Below are 15,222 nucleotides of genomic sequence, written 5' to 3'. Positions count from 1 at the left end.
CAGGTTTAATGTGAGGATGGCAGCACAACCCAGCTGAGCACCATTCCAGGAGCACCGCTCTCCCTGGAGCAGTTTTGGTTGAAGGGAAGGGGAATCATCAGACTGTCAGCTGACGGGGAGGACGCTACCATCTCCCTGTGCCTGCACTGCCGTGAGCATGGAACAGGCCGCTGCATCTGCGCTTCCCTGCTGTGCAAGAGGTGCAATGAATTGAGTCATCTGTGGAAGCGGAGCCCCAGCTGCTCTGGGTACCGCAGACAAAGGGGCACGGGGGACCAGCAACCACATGAGCAACCCCTCACCCCCTCTGGGTGTAGCTCCCGGGGAGCTCCGCTCGTCCCGCCGGTTCCCTCACCGTCCCCGTTTGAATCGCATTCCCCGAGCCGCGGTACCCGTTGGGGTGCCCTGGATCCCCGGGCCGGGCAGGAGGCGGCTGCGGAGGCCGCCTTCAGCACCGCGGACAGCGGAGGGGAGCCGCGGAGCCCCGATGCGGTGGCGGGGGGGAACCCGGGGGAGCACCAGCGGGGATGACCAGGGATGGGGACACCCGGGGGGGATGAACCGGGGCGGGATGAACCGGGGCGGATGAACCGGGGAGGTTGAACCGGGGAGGTTGAACCGGGGGGGCCGAGCCGGGGGGGCCGAGCCGTGCCCTGCTCCCCGGCCCCCGCCGCGCTCCGCAGGCGCCGGTCCCCGCGCGGCTGCCGCCGGTCCCCGCCCGCCCGCGCCTCGCCCAGGCGGAGCTCCCCAGTTCCGGTCACGTTGCCGCCTGTTTACGGCGCGGCTGCCGGCGGGCGGCGGGGCCGGGCCGGGCCGGGCGAGGCGGGGCCGCCGCAGGCAGCGCGGGCAGCGCGGGCGCCCGGCGCGGCCCCGGCCCCGGCCCCGGCGCCGCGTTCGCCGCATGACGCCCAGCGGGCACCCCCCGGGGCCCCGCCGCTCCCCCCAGGTAAGGGCCCGGGGCAGGCGCAGGGCGCGGCGGCGGCGCGGGGCCGCTGCGGGGCCGCGGGAGGCGGCGGCGCGGGCAGGGGCCGGCGGGGGGGGCTCGGCGGCGGCGGCGCTGTCCCGCCCGCGGCGCCCCGGCCCCTGCCGTGCCCGCCCCGGGGCCGCTTCCCCCGCTCGGACCCGGCGGCCGCTCGCTGTGCGCGGCCCGGCGGGGCTGCCCCGGCAGAAGGGCTCGGCCGGGCAGCGGGAGCCCCGCTGCGAAGCCCCCCGGGCGCGGGGTGGCTCCGCGGGGATCGCCCGCCTCGGGGGTGACGGATGCGGAGCTGCCGGGCCCGGTCCTGCCCCTGACGCAGAGCCGAGCCCGGTGCTCATCCCCCGGAGCAGCGGGGGAAGGCACCCGCAGCCGCATGAGGAGCTCCGGCTTCGGCTGTTGGCAGGCGGCAGTGAGGAAACCCAGCAGTTTCTGATCAGCGTTTGCACTGATTTCATCTTAAATGGATACTGATAGAAAACGAACGGCAAACAGAGCTCCGAGTGTAATTCCGCCTCTGCTGAGATCAGGGAAGGTTTCCCACTGACTTTCCCAAGGCCAGGATTTCACCTCTAGTTTCTATTCCTGGCATTGCCACTACCTCTGCGACCTTCTGCGAGTTTCTTAGCTTCCTGCTGCCTTATTTCCCTTCCCTTTAAAGGCGCACTTGCTCCGTGGCGTTGTTGCAAAGTTTGTGTTCGTGTTCTCTGAGATGACAAATTCTAGGCAGTATGGATTTCTAGTGGGTATCAGTGTTTATCCCTGTGCATGTTTTAATGCGATGGAGAGGGGTTTGCTGGCAGCCGTAGCAGGATAAATTATTGACCTGTTCCTGCAAAGCTTGTTTGTGCCCTCTGACTCCCAGTTAATTTGCTATTTATGGGGGAAAATGAGTACATGGGTGAGGGCTGGATCCTGGCGTGACGATGTTTGTGCTGGGTTTTGCGTACAGGCTGCATCTGCCTTTCGAATGCATCATCAGGAAACTGAGGGGTTTTAATCTGGATCAGAGCTTTGGGATTCTGATGGGCATTAAACAACAGGCTTTGGACTTTGGTACAGTTTTGCCCTGGAAGCAAATACTCACACAATCTGCCTGTGCAAGGGCAATCAGCTCTTCACAGGCTTGCAGCTGAATCGGTGATTGTAGCTATTTCAGGAGGCTGCTCCGGTCCTCTTAGTTTGTGAAACACGAGTTCTCATGAACAGATAGTCACTGCGCTTTGGCTCTTGTGTCTCTGGCACAAGCTGAAGGTTCCTGTCTTGCTTCGACACATAGAAATCGGGTCATCAGCACTTGCTGGGTGCCTTGAAGCCCTCGACATGGGGAGCTTTGGCATGATGAGCTGGGAGACGCAGTGGCCCCATAAAGCATTAAGTCAGTCAGCAGCTAATCCCTATTAACTCCCAACACCTCCCGAGTGGTTGTGCTGTGTGAAATGACCACGGGCACACACCAGACTGAAGGCTCAAACTGCTGCTGCAATCTCCAGTTGACTTGGGAAGCACTGGGGGAAAGAGATCAGAAGAGTTTGGTTCTGAAACCCCTTGGGATAAGGGCTGGACACAGCCTCTGCTGCTGCCTCTGGCAGTGTTAGAGACCCTCAAACAGCAGCAGATGCTGATGAAGCCTCAGGACCAAATTACAGCTCCATTAACAGCTCTCGGCTCTTGCATCACGACCTGTGTGTGACGCAGAGCGGTCTAATGGCCACGATGTGGAACAGTTCGTTCCTTCCTTCACCTGTGGGCTGCGGGTGGTGAAGCAGCAGCAGCCTCTGGTCACTATAAGTGGCCCCCAAGCTCCTGTTGGAAGGGGCACAGGAGCCCCAGGACAGATCTGGAACTCCCCATCGCTGCTTTCCACATGTCCAGCCCTGTCCCCCATTGCCTGGGAAGGCAGCTCCTGCCCTCCCTCCGTGTCCTGCTGCCAGCGGGAGCTTCTGTGCAGGCAAAGCGAGGTGCCCTCCCCTGCAGTGACAGCTCTGACGTTCCTCCTGCTGCAAGCTGAGACCTGTTTCTTGAGGGAGGCAGTGGAAGCCGCAGGACAGGCAAAGCTGCTCTGAACCCGCTAAGGATTTCCTATGGCAGTTTGGGAAACAGACTCCCCCTCTCCCCACACACAAGTAAATTATGCAGGCTTTTTATCTTCCATAGCAGAGACAGCAAAGACATCCCGATCCCAGATGGTTTTCCTTTGACTTCCTTTACAGGTTGATATTTACCAACGTTTTCTTTTGCAAGAAAAACATTTTCATTGGTGAAAAGGGTAATTTCCTACTTAAAGGCAGGAGGCAAAGTTCAATGGAAAATTTGCAGCCATTTCTACTAAAGCCATTTCCACCAGACAGAGCAAAGTGCTTGAAAATAGCACTACGTGTCCCTCGGGCTTCGTCCAACCTACTTTCTTGTGCTTCCCAAGACGAGGTGCCACAATTCCCATCATGAAGCTGCTCCAGAGCCCAGCACATGGCTCTTCCACAGCCCCACAGGGTGGCAGAGGGTGTGTGCCATAGCATGATTTGTGTTCCCAGGTAACTTCCATCACTTCCAACACCCCCTCGCACCTTAGCGAACCCCCATCATTGCCATGTCTCTTGTCTGTTAATTACGATTCCTTGTCAGGAAAGGCTGGGGGACTTAAAGGCTTCAGAATCATGAGCTTGCCACTCAGAAGGAAAGGGATGATTGGGAAGTTAAGTCTAGAGCTGGATTCTCCCCCCGGTTCCATTCTAAAAAGCCCAGCATGGAAGGGCTGCAGATCCCTGCCCAGAGCACCCAAGCACGTTCCCCCAGGCAGGGCTGTGCAGGCTGGGCTGGGGCTGTTTTCACTTCCATGACGTTGTTCCCCAGGGAAGCTTTAAGCCAGTGTAAATCTTACCTCCTGCAATAATCGCCTCGATTGAGAAGCAGGACGCTTGTATCTGCTGCTTTTAGGTATCACGCCAGCCTTTCCCATGCTTACCCCTCACGTTCATGGAGTGGATGTGTGGAACGTTTCATTCCTGAGCAGCAGAGCCATCCCAGAGCTGAAGATGTCATTATTTTGCCTCCAGAAATAAGCAGGAACACGAAGACCTGGGTTTTAGGGTAGCACAGGTCGGAGAGGCTTTGGCAAGAACGCGGGGCACTGCCAAGACCCCTTTCTGTGGGATGGATTTTAAGTGCAGCTTGATTCGATTTGGTGGCAGGAGCTGCCTCCGAATGCAGTGCACGGCTGTGCTGGGTGAGCAGAGCACGAGCTAACGCGCTCCTTAGTTCTGAGATTCCTATTGAAAGGAGACGGAAGTCAGATGTGCGTGAAGGAGGGGATGGAGCAGCTTCCCAGGGACAGGACAGTGCCCGCTGCCCCTCAGGCTTCCTGCCACATCTCCCCATGGAATTGTTTAGCTTAGAAAAGGCCTTTAAGATCCGCAGGTCCAACCATTAACCCGGCACTGCCAGGTTCTCCCTTTGCTGTAGCTTCTCCTCCCCCTGGGCTGGCTGCGGGCAGTGAGGACGGGTTCCACATCCACACAGAACGGTGTTCCCCAGGATGAAGGGTCCTTTGGGGGGTTATTTCCCCCCCCCCGGTGCAGCAGCTCAGGTAGGCAGCTCCTGTAGCCATCAACACGTGGTGATGGACCCCGGCCCCGGCGGCACAGAAAGACAGCACAACTCCTGCCGGTGCTCCGGTCGGAGCGAGCGTTCTGTGCTTTCCATGTGTAGATCTGTCTCTGCAGCTACTGCTGTGTAATATGTGCCTTGTCAAGTGAGAGCCAACATCGCCTCTGGTGCAGCTCCCAGCTGGGGACTGCGGGCAGCAGTCCTGTCCCTGTGCAATCCTGCTCAGTGAAGGAGCATTTCCTAAGGCCAAAGTCAACACAGAAACGAGCCATTCCGATGACAGGGTCTGTGCAGCAGCATCTCCTTGTGCAGCCTCTGAGCCCCCAGCCCGGGTATAGGCAGGATGGAGCTGGGGCAGGCTGGGGGCCATTCCCAGGGGATCTGCTGGGCAGAGCTGCCTCACCCACAGCCACATCCCTGTGGAGAGGGTAGAGCAGCATCACCCTGGGGGCTCTGCCCCTGGCAAGGGCTCTGGGGACGGGGCAACCTGCGTGCTGCTGATCACGAGCCCCCTCCGCTCCCCGTAGGCCTGGACAGCGAATCTGGTTGCGATGGAGACCGTGTCCCTGGAGCACCAGATCCAGAGCGTGCACCGGCACATCGCCTTCCTGAAGAAGGAGCAGATGGAGCTGCTCCATGCCCTGCACCTGGAAATCCTCCGCTTGCAGAAGCACTGCTCAGGTGAGCGCTGGGGTGCTCGCGGCGTGTGGGAGCTGCATGCCCACAGAACACGTTGGGTGGGGAAGCTCCTGGGGCTGGTCCGCGCCGGATGAGCCCCAGGCCCCTGGAAAGCACGGGCACAAGCCTGCTGAGGGGCTCAGGGACCCCTGCAGATGTGGGGTGCGCAGCAGCCAGCCCCACACGGCCCTGCTGCAGCAGTGCCACCTCCTCCCCTCCCAGCCTCCAGCCCGCCATTGAAACTCATCCCAACTCGTGCCGTCGCCCACATCAATAATTCAGCCGTAGCTAATTGCTCCTTGTCTTCCAGCCTCTCACCCTGCCTGATTCCTGGGAAACGAAGGAGTATCTGCAGTGATACAATTGTCTCTTTCTCCCCATCCTTTCCAAGCTTTTGCTGTTCTGTTTCGCTGTTTTAATGGCTTCATCTATGGTGTCTCCAGATAGGAGAAATAGCAGAGGTTTTGTACGTAAATCAGGGTAGGGGGTTCTGAGTCCCCAGGGGCAGAACTGAGCCTGTGCTCGGTGGGTTGTCCGTGGCCTCCTCCTTCTGTTGTGACCAGATGCCAGCAGTGTCTGAGCAGGCAGGGCTGACACCCTGCTCTGAGGTGTGTGGCTCTGCAAGGCCCTTCCTCCCGGGGCGATGGGGCAAAGCCCTGCTCAGTTTGAAGGTGAGGTTTGAATGCTGATGCCCGGTGGGGCTGTTTGCAGCGGGAAGCGCGGTGGGGAAGCCGGCGCTCCCCATGCTGCGCCCTGCACTGACGGTTCAGACCTCACACATCTGCACCGGCCCCTGGAAGTGCCCTTCCCCTGCAGAGCTGTGCCCCAGCTGCCACCGCCTCGTCCCGAGGAGCTCCGTGAGGCTCCCAGCAGCCCCATGGCTCCAGTGCAGAAGCCGGGACCCGGGCTGTGCACTCGCCCCGCAGGGCCACGTCTGCTTTGGGAACAGGCAACTCCTTTAGTTGGCATTTGAAATGTATCCAAGCCTCCAAACCTATTATTGTAGCTTCAGAAGAGCACCAGAGTCCCATTGATTTCCAATGGGCAGTCGGGAGTGCTGAAAGCTTTCCAGAAACTGCATTACGTGCTGGGTTACTTCTGCTTCCCGCTCCGGGTTTGTTTTCCACGGCAGACGGGCAGAGCAGCCTGAGCCAAGCGTTCCGTTTCAGGAGGGTGGCAGCGATGAGGATTACACTCAACATGAAAGCAGATTAAAAGAAAAATGTAGGGCAAAGATTAACCGTTTGAGCTCATTTCCAGGGGAAAAAGAAGCCTCAGAACGAGTGAACGCTGCTGCTGCCCCGCTCCTCCTCCTCTGGGAGCGGCTGGTGCTTGGGTGGGCTGGGACAATTAATTCATGGGGCTGTCTGTAACGGGGTGCAGGGCGAAGGGAGCTCCAGAAAGCCCGGAGCTCCCTTTTGAGCTGGTTTTGTAGCCTGGGACTAGGCAGGGAGCAGGCAGGGGCTGCAGGGCTGCGATGGGCTCATCCCTGCAGGACGCTGCTGGGTGCAGCGTGGGCACGGGGCAGCTCTGCCTGCAGCTGCCTGCACCCGAACCCCAGACCCTGCCAGTCCCGGTGGCCAGCCCAGGGGGGATGTGGAAGCTGCACGGTGCCTGTGGAGCAGGGCAGCATCCTCCTGCAGGCACACGGTGTGGGACGAGGCCGTCCCACCTGCATCACGTGCAGAGGCAGGGATCAGCCTGGAAGCAGTAAATTACGGAATGCTTCGGGTGGCAGCAGCTCACACTTTGGTCTATTTTCAGCCGGCTGCTCTGCTCTTTGTCCTGATTTAAAGCACCAAAAATGGCTCAGCAGCTCTTAGTAAAGGCAAAGGCATTGCTGGAGTAACGTGGGGCAGGACCTGAGCACGCTGCCGTGGCCACGTCACAGGGGCCGCTGCCAGACCCCAGATCCCAGGGCCTGCTTCATACATACAAGTTGCTGGAATCGCCTGTCACTGGCTCAGGCTGTGGCTGGTGCTCTGGGACGGCCACGCTCACGCCAAGGGCTGGGCAGAGCAGTGCCACCACCACGGTGACCGCGGGGAGCCCATGGGACGGGTGGCAGGGATGCTCCCTCTCAGCCCTGTCTGGTTTCTCTTCCAGAGCTCACTCATGACCTGGAAATGAAAGAGCTGGAAGCCCGCCAGCAAGGTAAGAGCACTGCAGAGATAAGATAAGGGGAGCAGAGGGCCACCAGAGAGCCTGCGGCTGGAGGGGGCCCCTCGGGCTGCCCAGGGAGGGGACACGGACCTTGTCTGTAGGGAACAGAGGGGCTGAGGGCAGGGCCGGGATGTCACTGTGCGCATTCACAGCCTGTTGGCAGACCCCTATAAGTCCTGGGAGCCACCTGTGAGGTTTTGCATGTGAAAGCCAGCATCCCTAAAGCCCTGACACAGATCCCTGCGGTGGGACTCCAAGCCTGCAAACCCTCCATCCGCAGGGAAGCACCACCAAGGACATTGCCAGCCCCGCCTCCAGCTCCGCTCACTGCTGGCAATCCCGGTGCTGATTCAGGAGGCCTCCTGGGTCATGAAACAGTCCCTTTTGTCCACAAAATTATCTTTCACGTTCCAAAATAAGGGCGAGAAATGTCTCAGGAGAATGCCTGCAAGCCCCAGGCCCCGTCCCAGGCCCGGGACCAGCCACAGAGAACTGCCCAAAGGCATTTCACAACGGGCTGTCCCCTCGGGTGTCCTGGGGCAGCCCTGAGCTGGGCCCCGCAGCCCTGTCTGGCCGGAGAGCCCTGGGGCAGGGGCAGGCAGTGGTGCCCAGGCTCCTGTGGCTGGCAACGGATGCTCTGTGAGCAGCTCGGCTCCTCTTCCTTCTCCATCCCAGGGATGAAGCTGACCTTGGGCAGTGCTGTGCTGGCTGCAGGGGGTTTGGTGCTCCCAGCCCTGGGACGTGCAGCAGGCAGCGTGTCACAGACCATGATGTGCGAGTCTCCCTCACAGGTCTCTGCCCATCCTTCAGCCTTTTAACAGCTTACAAAGAGTACGGTCAGACTTGCCACATTTATGGGGCAACCACCTAGTTTAAGATGCTATCAAATGATTGCTCTTCAAGTGCCACTCATGTAATAATTACTGCGTGCAACTGCCTCCCTTACGTTCTCATTATAAAGCATTTTTCCTCTGCAGAAGACATTTAGGAGCTGAGGCTATAAAGCAGTTGCAAATCACATCGTAAAAAGCAGAGATTACTGCAGACAATGGGAGCAGGCCCGGGCAGGCGCGGGGAGCACAGGCGGGTGCCAGCCTCGCTCCTCTTCCTCACCACACCAAGGGCTGGGTGCAGCAGCTCACGGCCAGGGCTGCCAGGGGCACCAGGGCTGTCTGTGCCCCCATGCCCCTGTGTGTCACATGCATTGCTGTGGGTGCAGTGCTTCCCTCCATCCCGCACACCCTCCAGCCTTGCAAGGGCTTTAGGCAGAAAGGATTAGGGAAAATGCAAAGCTCTGGTATTCAGATTCCTTTACAGGTGTTTACTCAGTGCAGTCTCTCTTGATGTCACCATGGCAGGTGGGATGGAGGAAGGGAGGAAGGAAGGAAGGAAGGAAGGAAGGAAGGAAGGATGGATGAATGGATGGGTGGATGGATGGGTGGAGACCTCATAGCAGCCTTCAAATATCTGAAGGAGGCCTACAAGGATACCGGAGAGGGTTTAAACTTAAACAGTTCAGGTTAGATCTAAGGCACAAGCTCTTCCCTGTGAGGGTGCTGAGGCGCTGGCACAGGGTGCCCAGAGAAGCTGTGGTTGCCCCATCCCTGGCAGTGCTCAAGGCCAGGTTGGACACAGAGGCTTGGAGCAAGCTGCTCCAGCGGAAGGGGTCCCTGCCCGGGGCAGGGGTTGGAGCTGGAGGAGCTTTAAGGTCCCTTCCAACCCAAACCATTCCATGGTTCTGTGTCAGGCCGAAGCAGCGTGGGGTGTGCAGGAGCAACGTGCAGAGCCCCACCTGAAGTCACACTCTGTAGGGTGCCGGTGCCGTGACTCAGAAGGGCCGGGGCAGGGAGGGTGCCTGTCACCCGCTGAGGTGTGGGAAGGGCAGGGAGGGCAATGGGAGCCGTGGGGAAGATGCTGCTTGACACAGCACCTCTGCTGTAGCCAATCCTGCCTAAGCTCTATTGCTGGCAGCTGGCTTCTGGCAGGGGCAGAGGTGACACGAGGTGACACAGCAGGGCAGGGGCTGGCTGCCCGGCCATCCTGCACCGGGGACAGGCTCCCCTGAGCCCAGGATGCAGGTTCCCTCCCTGCGAGCACAGCCGGGCTGCTCTGTAATCCTGCATTAGCATCTCCATCCTCACATCCGGCTGTGGGGCCTTAGGGCTTGAGGTCCGAGACCCCCCTAAACTGGGCTGATGGGTTCAGTGCCAGCCGTTCCTTTTCTCTCCCAGCTGTATGCTGCCCTGTGCCACTCAGAGAAACTGCAGCGAGGTGGAGGTGGCAACAGCATCCTCCACAAACTGCCTTTGCGTTTGTGTGCTACGCATCGTGCTGCGTCGGCTCCTGCTTCTGCCTGCGGCACACGGGAAAGGCAGGGAGCCCGTGCGCACGAGGAGTGTGGGGAGTCCCAGCTCCAGAAAGCACCCGAGCAGCCTCAACGGCGCTGCTGGACACGCCGGCGCATGGCACGGCCGGCAGCCGCATCCATGTGCCCCCATGGTCCTGTTGGGAGCATGCGGGGGGGCTGAGCCTGCCCTGACCCCTGCCTGTGCCTTGTCCCCGCAGAGGTGCTGGACCGGGAGCTGGAGGAGAAGTGCCGCGCGATGGAGGCGCAGCTGCAGGAGAAGGAGAAGGACAACCTGGAGCTGCGCAAGGAGCTGCAGCACAAGGAGACGCTGGTGGCCGCGCTGCGGTCCAGCCTCCGCAACAAGGAGCGCCGGTTCCTGGAGCAGCTGAAGCGGCGGAGCCACCGCGTCACCATCCTCGACACGGAGCTGCAGAAGCAGACGGAGGCGGCCGCGTACCTCTCGCTGCAGCTCCACGCCACGGCGCAGCGGCTGCCGGCGCCCCGCGCCCCGCAGCAGCCCCCCGACAGCGCCCCGGCCGACGGCAGGCCCCGGCGCCGCGGCCACAGGGCTCAGCCCCGGCGCCCGCCCGGTGACGGCGCCCGGCCCAGGGACCCCGGGCCCGAGGAGCACGACGCCATGCCCGACCCGGCGCTCTTCCTGTACACGGCGCGGCCGCAGCGCCCGCAGCCCTCCGTGGCCCCCCGCACGCAGCGGCCGCCCCGGCCCCCCGCGCAGGAGCCCGTGGCCAGGGCCAGGTCGGGCAAGGGGGATCCCGGCAAGAGGCAGGGGCCCGGCCCCCGCGGCTCCCCCGGCACCAAGGAGTAGACGCCGAGCGGCCCGCGTGGCCTGAGCCCTGCGGCACCGGGGTGGGCACCGGCCAGCGTTGCGTCCCCCCGTCCCCTCGAGGGGAAGGGGCAGCGGAAGGCGGGTGCCTTGCTCGCACCTCCTGATGCAGGCAGCCAGGAGGATCCCCCTGCACAAAGGGTCTGAGCGCTGCGGGACAGTGGGCAAAGGGCACAGGGGCTGCAGTGGGGACACGGCTGAGCGCCTGTCCAGAGCTCCGAGGAAGGAAGGAAGGCAGGAAAGGTGGCATTTCGGCAACGAGAAGAGCTTCCTGCTGCCGCTGCCCCTCGGAGCAGATGCCAGGTGTGTTTCCCCGGGCCGGGGTGCCTGGAGGTGGATGTGCAGCAGCAAGCAAGGGGCACAGGGTTTGGCACAGCGGGATGAGCTCATTCACTGGGGCCGGGCTGGAGAGGATCCCGGATGTCAAAGCAAAGTGCTCTGGGCTGCAGGCAGCTGAGTGGAGTTGGTCCTGTGGCTGAGGAGGGATCCCATGTGCAGGGCACAGTGCAGCCGTGCCGGCCTGGTCCCGCTCCCTTGCTCCCTGCGCAGCAGTTTCTCTGCCTCTGCATTTACTCGCAGGACTTAGACAAGGTGGCTGGAGTTGACCCGTGAGCACCGGTCCTGCCACATGTCCGCCTGGCTCCTCACCCACCACAGCCTCACTCCATGTGCTGCAGCTCATCTCCCCGGCTCCGGGCTGGTCTCCTCTCGACACCAGCATCTCGGTCCCCAGTCACCTCCACAGCCACATCTGGGTTTGTCACCTCCAGTCCTCCCCACGGCCTCCCTGCACTGCGGCCGTGCAGCACGGGCAGCCTCGCCTGGTCTGCAGCACAAACCATCATCGTTACACCTCCATCGCCTGGGTGCTGTGAAACGCAGAGCAGGGAGAGCAGAGCAGGGCTCTGGTGGCAGGGCAGGGTGAAGGGCTCACTGCTCCGGCACCATCGGGACCTGCGCTGCTCCGAGGGGCATGTTCTACCCTGGTGTGTGGCTGCAGGCCTGGCCCCGGTCCCTGCCTGCAGCCTGCTCCCTGCCCCGCTGCCTCCGTGGCTGGTGCGGCCGCGATGGGAACCCCATTTCCTTCCAGTTCAGTTTGAGACCTCTCCAGAAACATGGCCCTGGCAGACAGCGGGGCTCAGCCTGCCCCAGCTCCCCCGCAGCGTGCCCGTGCAGTCAGAGGTGTCTATTTTTGTAGTTCAATATTTATATACTATATTAAAATGCTTTTACGAGATTCTCAGCAGCAGTCCCTAGGCCGTTGGCACAAACCAGCCCCATAGTGTACAAGCTGCACGAGCAGGACAGGAATTAGCAGCTTTTGTAGCTATTTATTTGCCTGTGATGTGAATAGTCAAGCTTTGGAAGGCAAGACCCCTCCTGTCCCCCCTTGAGGGCTGGGACCTCTACTTCCCAGTATGAGCTTGGGAAGAAGCCCAGCAAAGCCACCCTGGGGCAGCTCCCCAGTGGCAGCGGTCCAGGGAGCAGTCGCCTTGTGTGGAGCCCTGCGGAGGTTCAGCTTTGGTAGGGGATTTCTGCAGCCGCTGATGCATCCCAGAGCACAGAGAGCAGCAGAGCCCATCGGCTCCTGCCCGCCCTCCCCTGCTGCCACCCTGGGAAGGCTGCAGGGTGCTCTCACGCCCCGGCTGCACAGCACTGTGCGCCCCAACTGCCCTGCCGAGGCAGGAGGGGAGCCAGGGGCACAGGGGGGTGCGTTGCCATGAGTGTGGTACAGTGGCACAAGGGAGGCAAGCCCCAGCCTGGCTCCTGTTGCAGAGTGGTTCAAGGCAGGCTCGAGGTGTGCTTGGGGCCCAGCCATCGCCCACCCGTCAGAGGCAGAGCAGCGTGGCGAGGGGCAGCCTGTGCTGCACTGCACCGGTGCAGCGTGGCAGCCACCCGGTCCCCGTGGTGTGATGCAGGGGAGGTGCTGTTTTGGCCTTTGGAAATCTCCGTTTCTCTCAGGTTCAGAGAGGTTCTGCTGAGGATTTGTCTCTATTCTCTTTTAACAGGAAAGAGGGTCATGCATGTCCCTGTGCTGCTCGGCTGTTCCACTAGCTGTGGTGTGCGCAGCTGCCTTCCCCTCTCCTCCCTAGACAATCCCGATAGAGAATGATGCATTTTTAGTGGTAAGATCATGGTGTGCATGACTGACCTGAGCATTGAAAAGGGGAGGGAGACACTGATCCTTCTGTGTAAATACCTGCCTAGCAATCAGCAGTTTTAGTGCCTAGTATGCAAATGAAGCATCCCTGTCTGAGCTGCAGGATCCCTTCCTCCTCACCACTAATAGCAGCTTGCTCAAGGAGTGATCTCATTTCCAGTCCCCCCATTGCTCCCCTCCTCCCGGTGCTCCCCGGTGCTGGCGGGCGGCTGGGCAGGCCCCGAGCCCCGCGGCCCTTGGATGTGCAGGAAGAGCTGCCTACGGTGAGGGGGAGGTCCCAGAGGGATGGAGAGGGAGCACCCCAGTTCCACCTCCATGCCAATGTAATGTGCTTGGAAATGAGCTGTCGGGGTGATCCCTGCGCTTTTCCCTGGAGCGGGAAGGATCAGCTCCTGCGTGCTGTACCTGCTTCAGTCACTGCTGCTTTCTAGGGGGGGGAGCTTTAGAGATGCTATATATACACTTATATATATATAAATATATACACACACACTTGTTTTGAAGGAAAAACACTGTATGATTGTAATAGAAACGATGTCGAGATAATTTATTTTAATCTTTGTATTTATATAAAATGATCAAAGAGATCAAAACGATGAAGGATGGAAGAACAAGAAGACAGTGTTCCTGTTTGTCACTGGGGGAGCTGCTGCCAGCCACAGCCCAGAGCAGCGGGAGCCCCGGCAGTGCCTGTGCTCCCCTCCCTGGGCCGGGGGCTCCTGCAGACCCCGCAGCTCCTCAGGCTGTTTCAGCCCTTAGCCTGGGGGGTGTAGCGAGCTCTGTAGGTGCAGTCAGTCAGTTCAGACCCCCTGGGGGTCCAGAGGGTGCACAGACCAAGGAGTGTAACCGCTGACCCCACGTGCTTTTTGTGGAACAAGCAATGCTTAATGTAAAGCTGAATGGTTGGACTGGAAATGGATCATAGCAATAACGCTCGGTTGTTAAACAATGTCTTACGTGTACAGCCCGCGTGTGCCGGGAGCTTTCTGCGCACAGACCAAGAGCCGGCACCGCTCTGCACCCCCTTGGCTCTGCAGCGCTCATGGATTTGATGCGTTGGCTTTGCTAAGCTCTCTTTTCCCCATTAGTGTTTTTCCTAATGCCCTCTGAGGAAGCGATGTCTCGAATTGTGCGGGGTGAGCGGTGGTGGGGAGGAGCTGCACCCGCTCTGCTCGCTGCGCTGTGCCGGTGCCAGAGCCAGCGGGGCCGGGAGGCAGAGCCGGTGGCTTGGTGCATGCTCCCCACACTCCAGCCGGGACGTTCCCCTCTTGACCCTGTTAATTAAAAGCCATATTTTCTGAATGTGTTTCCTGCGGCCAGTCTGAGCGCTCCCCGCAGCATCCTCCCCATCCCACCGTGAGGGTGCCTGAGCAGTGCAGCCGCTCCCCACAGCCCCTTGGCAGGCTGCAGGACCTTCCCCGTGCTGCACAAGGGGCCGGGTCCTGCGGCCTCGGGGAAGCTTCACCTGAGGCAGAGCCCTGTAACCCCCCACTGCAGCAGAGCTGGGTGCAGGGTGATGGGTGTCACCAGGGTGGATGCTGTGGGGGGCTCAGGCTGGTCCCTTCTGTGTGCCCAGGTGGGTGGGCAGCAGCACGGCAAGAGACGCGCTGCCTGGCATGGCTGGAGCATCAGGGGTTGCTCCGCTCTGCACAGAGCATCTCCATGCATGAGTTCCTCAAAGCGAGCTCCCTGGAGGCAGGGGAGCGGCTGCCCCACAGCGCTGGCTGGGTCCCTCTCCCCACGGGAGGTCAATCAGCAGCATGCTGAGGGACTGTCATTTTCAGGGCCTATTTTGGGGTCCTTGTGTGCAGCCTCAGGAACCAGCTCTTTCTGCTCCGGTGAAGCCATGGCATCATCCCGCCCTTCTGGGGAACACCAGCCCTCACTTCCCAGCAGCCGTGAGGAGCCTGCAGTGATGCCGCGGCCGCCCCGGTGCACGTCTGTTCTTGTCACCCTCTTGCACCGTGGGTGCCTGGCTGCCAAGTCCTATGGGGAAAGCGATTGGAGGGGAGAGAAAACTCCGGTACGCCCAGAGGTTGCCTCATGCTGCGGATAAGATCAGTGATGCCGCTGTGCTGGGCTGGGTGAGCAGGAGGAATCTGGGGTCGATGAGCACAGGACCCCAGCAGCGGATGTGGGCTGTGGGAGCACACAGGTAACAGCACCGTGTCCCCGCGCTGCTCTGAGCTGCCCTTTGCTGCCCAGGGCTGGTTCCTGCCCGGCAGCACTGCCCGAGGGTTGGCCCTGCAGTGATGCTGCATCGCTGCATCCCAGCTCCCTGCTACAGCCGTGCGAAAGGGGGGGACACGGTGCAGGACACTCGGCACTGTCGCTGCATCAGACCTCCCTCCCTCCCACCTTCGGGCTGGAGCAGGGGAGCACCAACACCCCCCCATGGCAGCAGTGGTGCTCCTGCCTCCTCCCGATAGATTTCACTGCGCTTGCAGCTT

At 60.9% G+C, this 15,222-nt stretch overlaps 1 protein-coding gene across 2 annotated transcripts; it reads left to right on the top strand.

Annotated features, from left to right (window-relative positions):
* Positions 1-866: 866 nt before the first annotated feature.
* Positions 867-14,074, top strand: CCDC92B (coiled-coil domain containing 92B). Of its 2 annotated transcripts, XR_010615957.1 has the most exons (5): positions 867-946; positions 5,107-5,260; positions 7,364-7,411; positions 9,986-10,914; positions 11,191-14,074. XR_010615957.1 is itself a non-coding variant. In XM_065694764.1 (4 exons), the coding sequence occupies exons 1-4, from the start codon at positions 902-904 to the stop codon at positions 10,591-10,593; spliced, it is 855 nt and encodes a 284-aa protein (XP_065550836.1). In that variant the 5' UTR covers positions 867-901; the 3' UTR covers positions 10,594-14,074. The 2 variants fall into 2 exon arrangements, 1 of the variants encoding a protein (XP_065550836.1); XM_065694764.1 differs by having other exon boundaries at positions 9,986-14,074.
* Positions 14,075-15,222: the final 1,148 nt, after the last annotated feature.

This window comes from Lathamus discolor, chromosome 14, assembly GCF_037157495.1.
Source record: "Lathamus discolor isolate bLatDis1 chromosome 14, bLatDis1.hap1, whole genome shotgun sequence".
Classification (NCBI taxonomy): Eukaryota; Metazoa; Chordata; class Aves; order Psittaciformes; family Psittacidae; genus Lathamus; species Lathamus discolor.
This window is presented reverse-complemented; position numbering and strand designations above follow the sequence as displayed.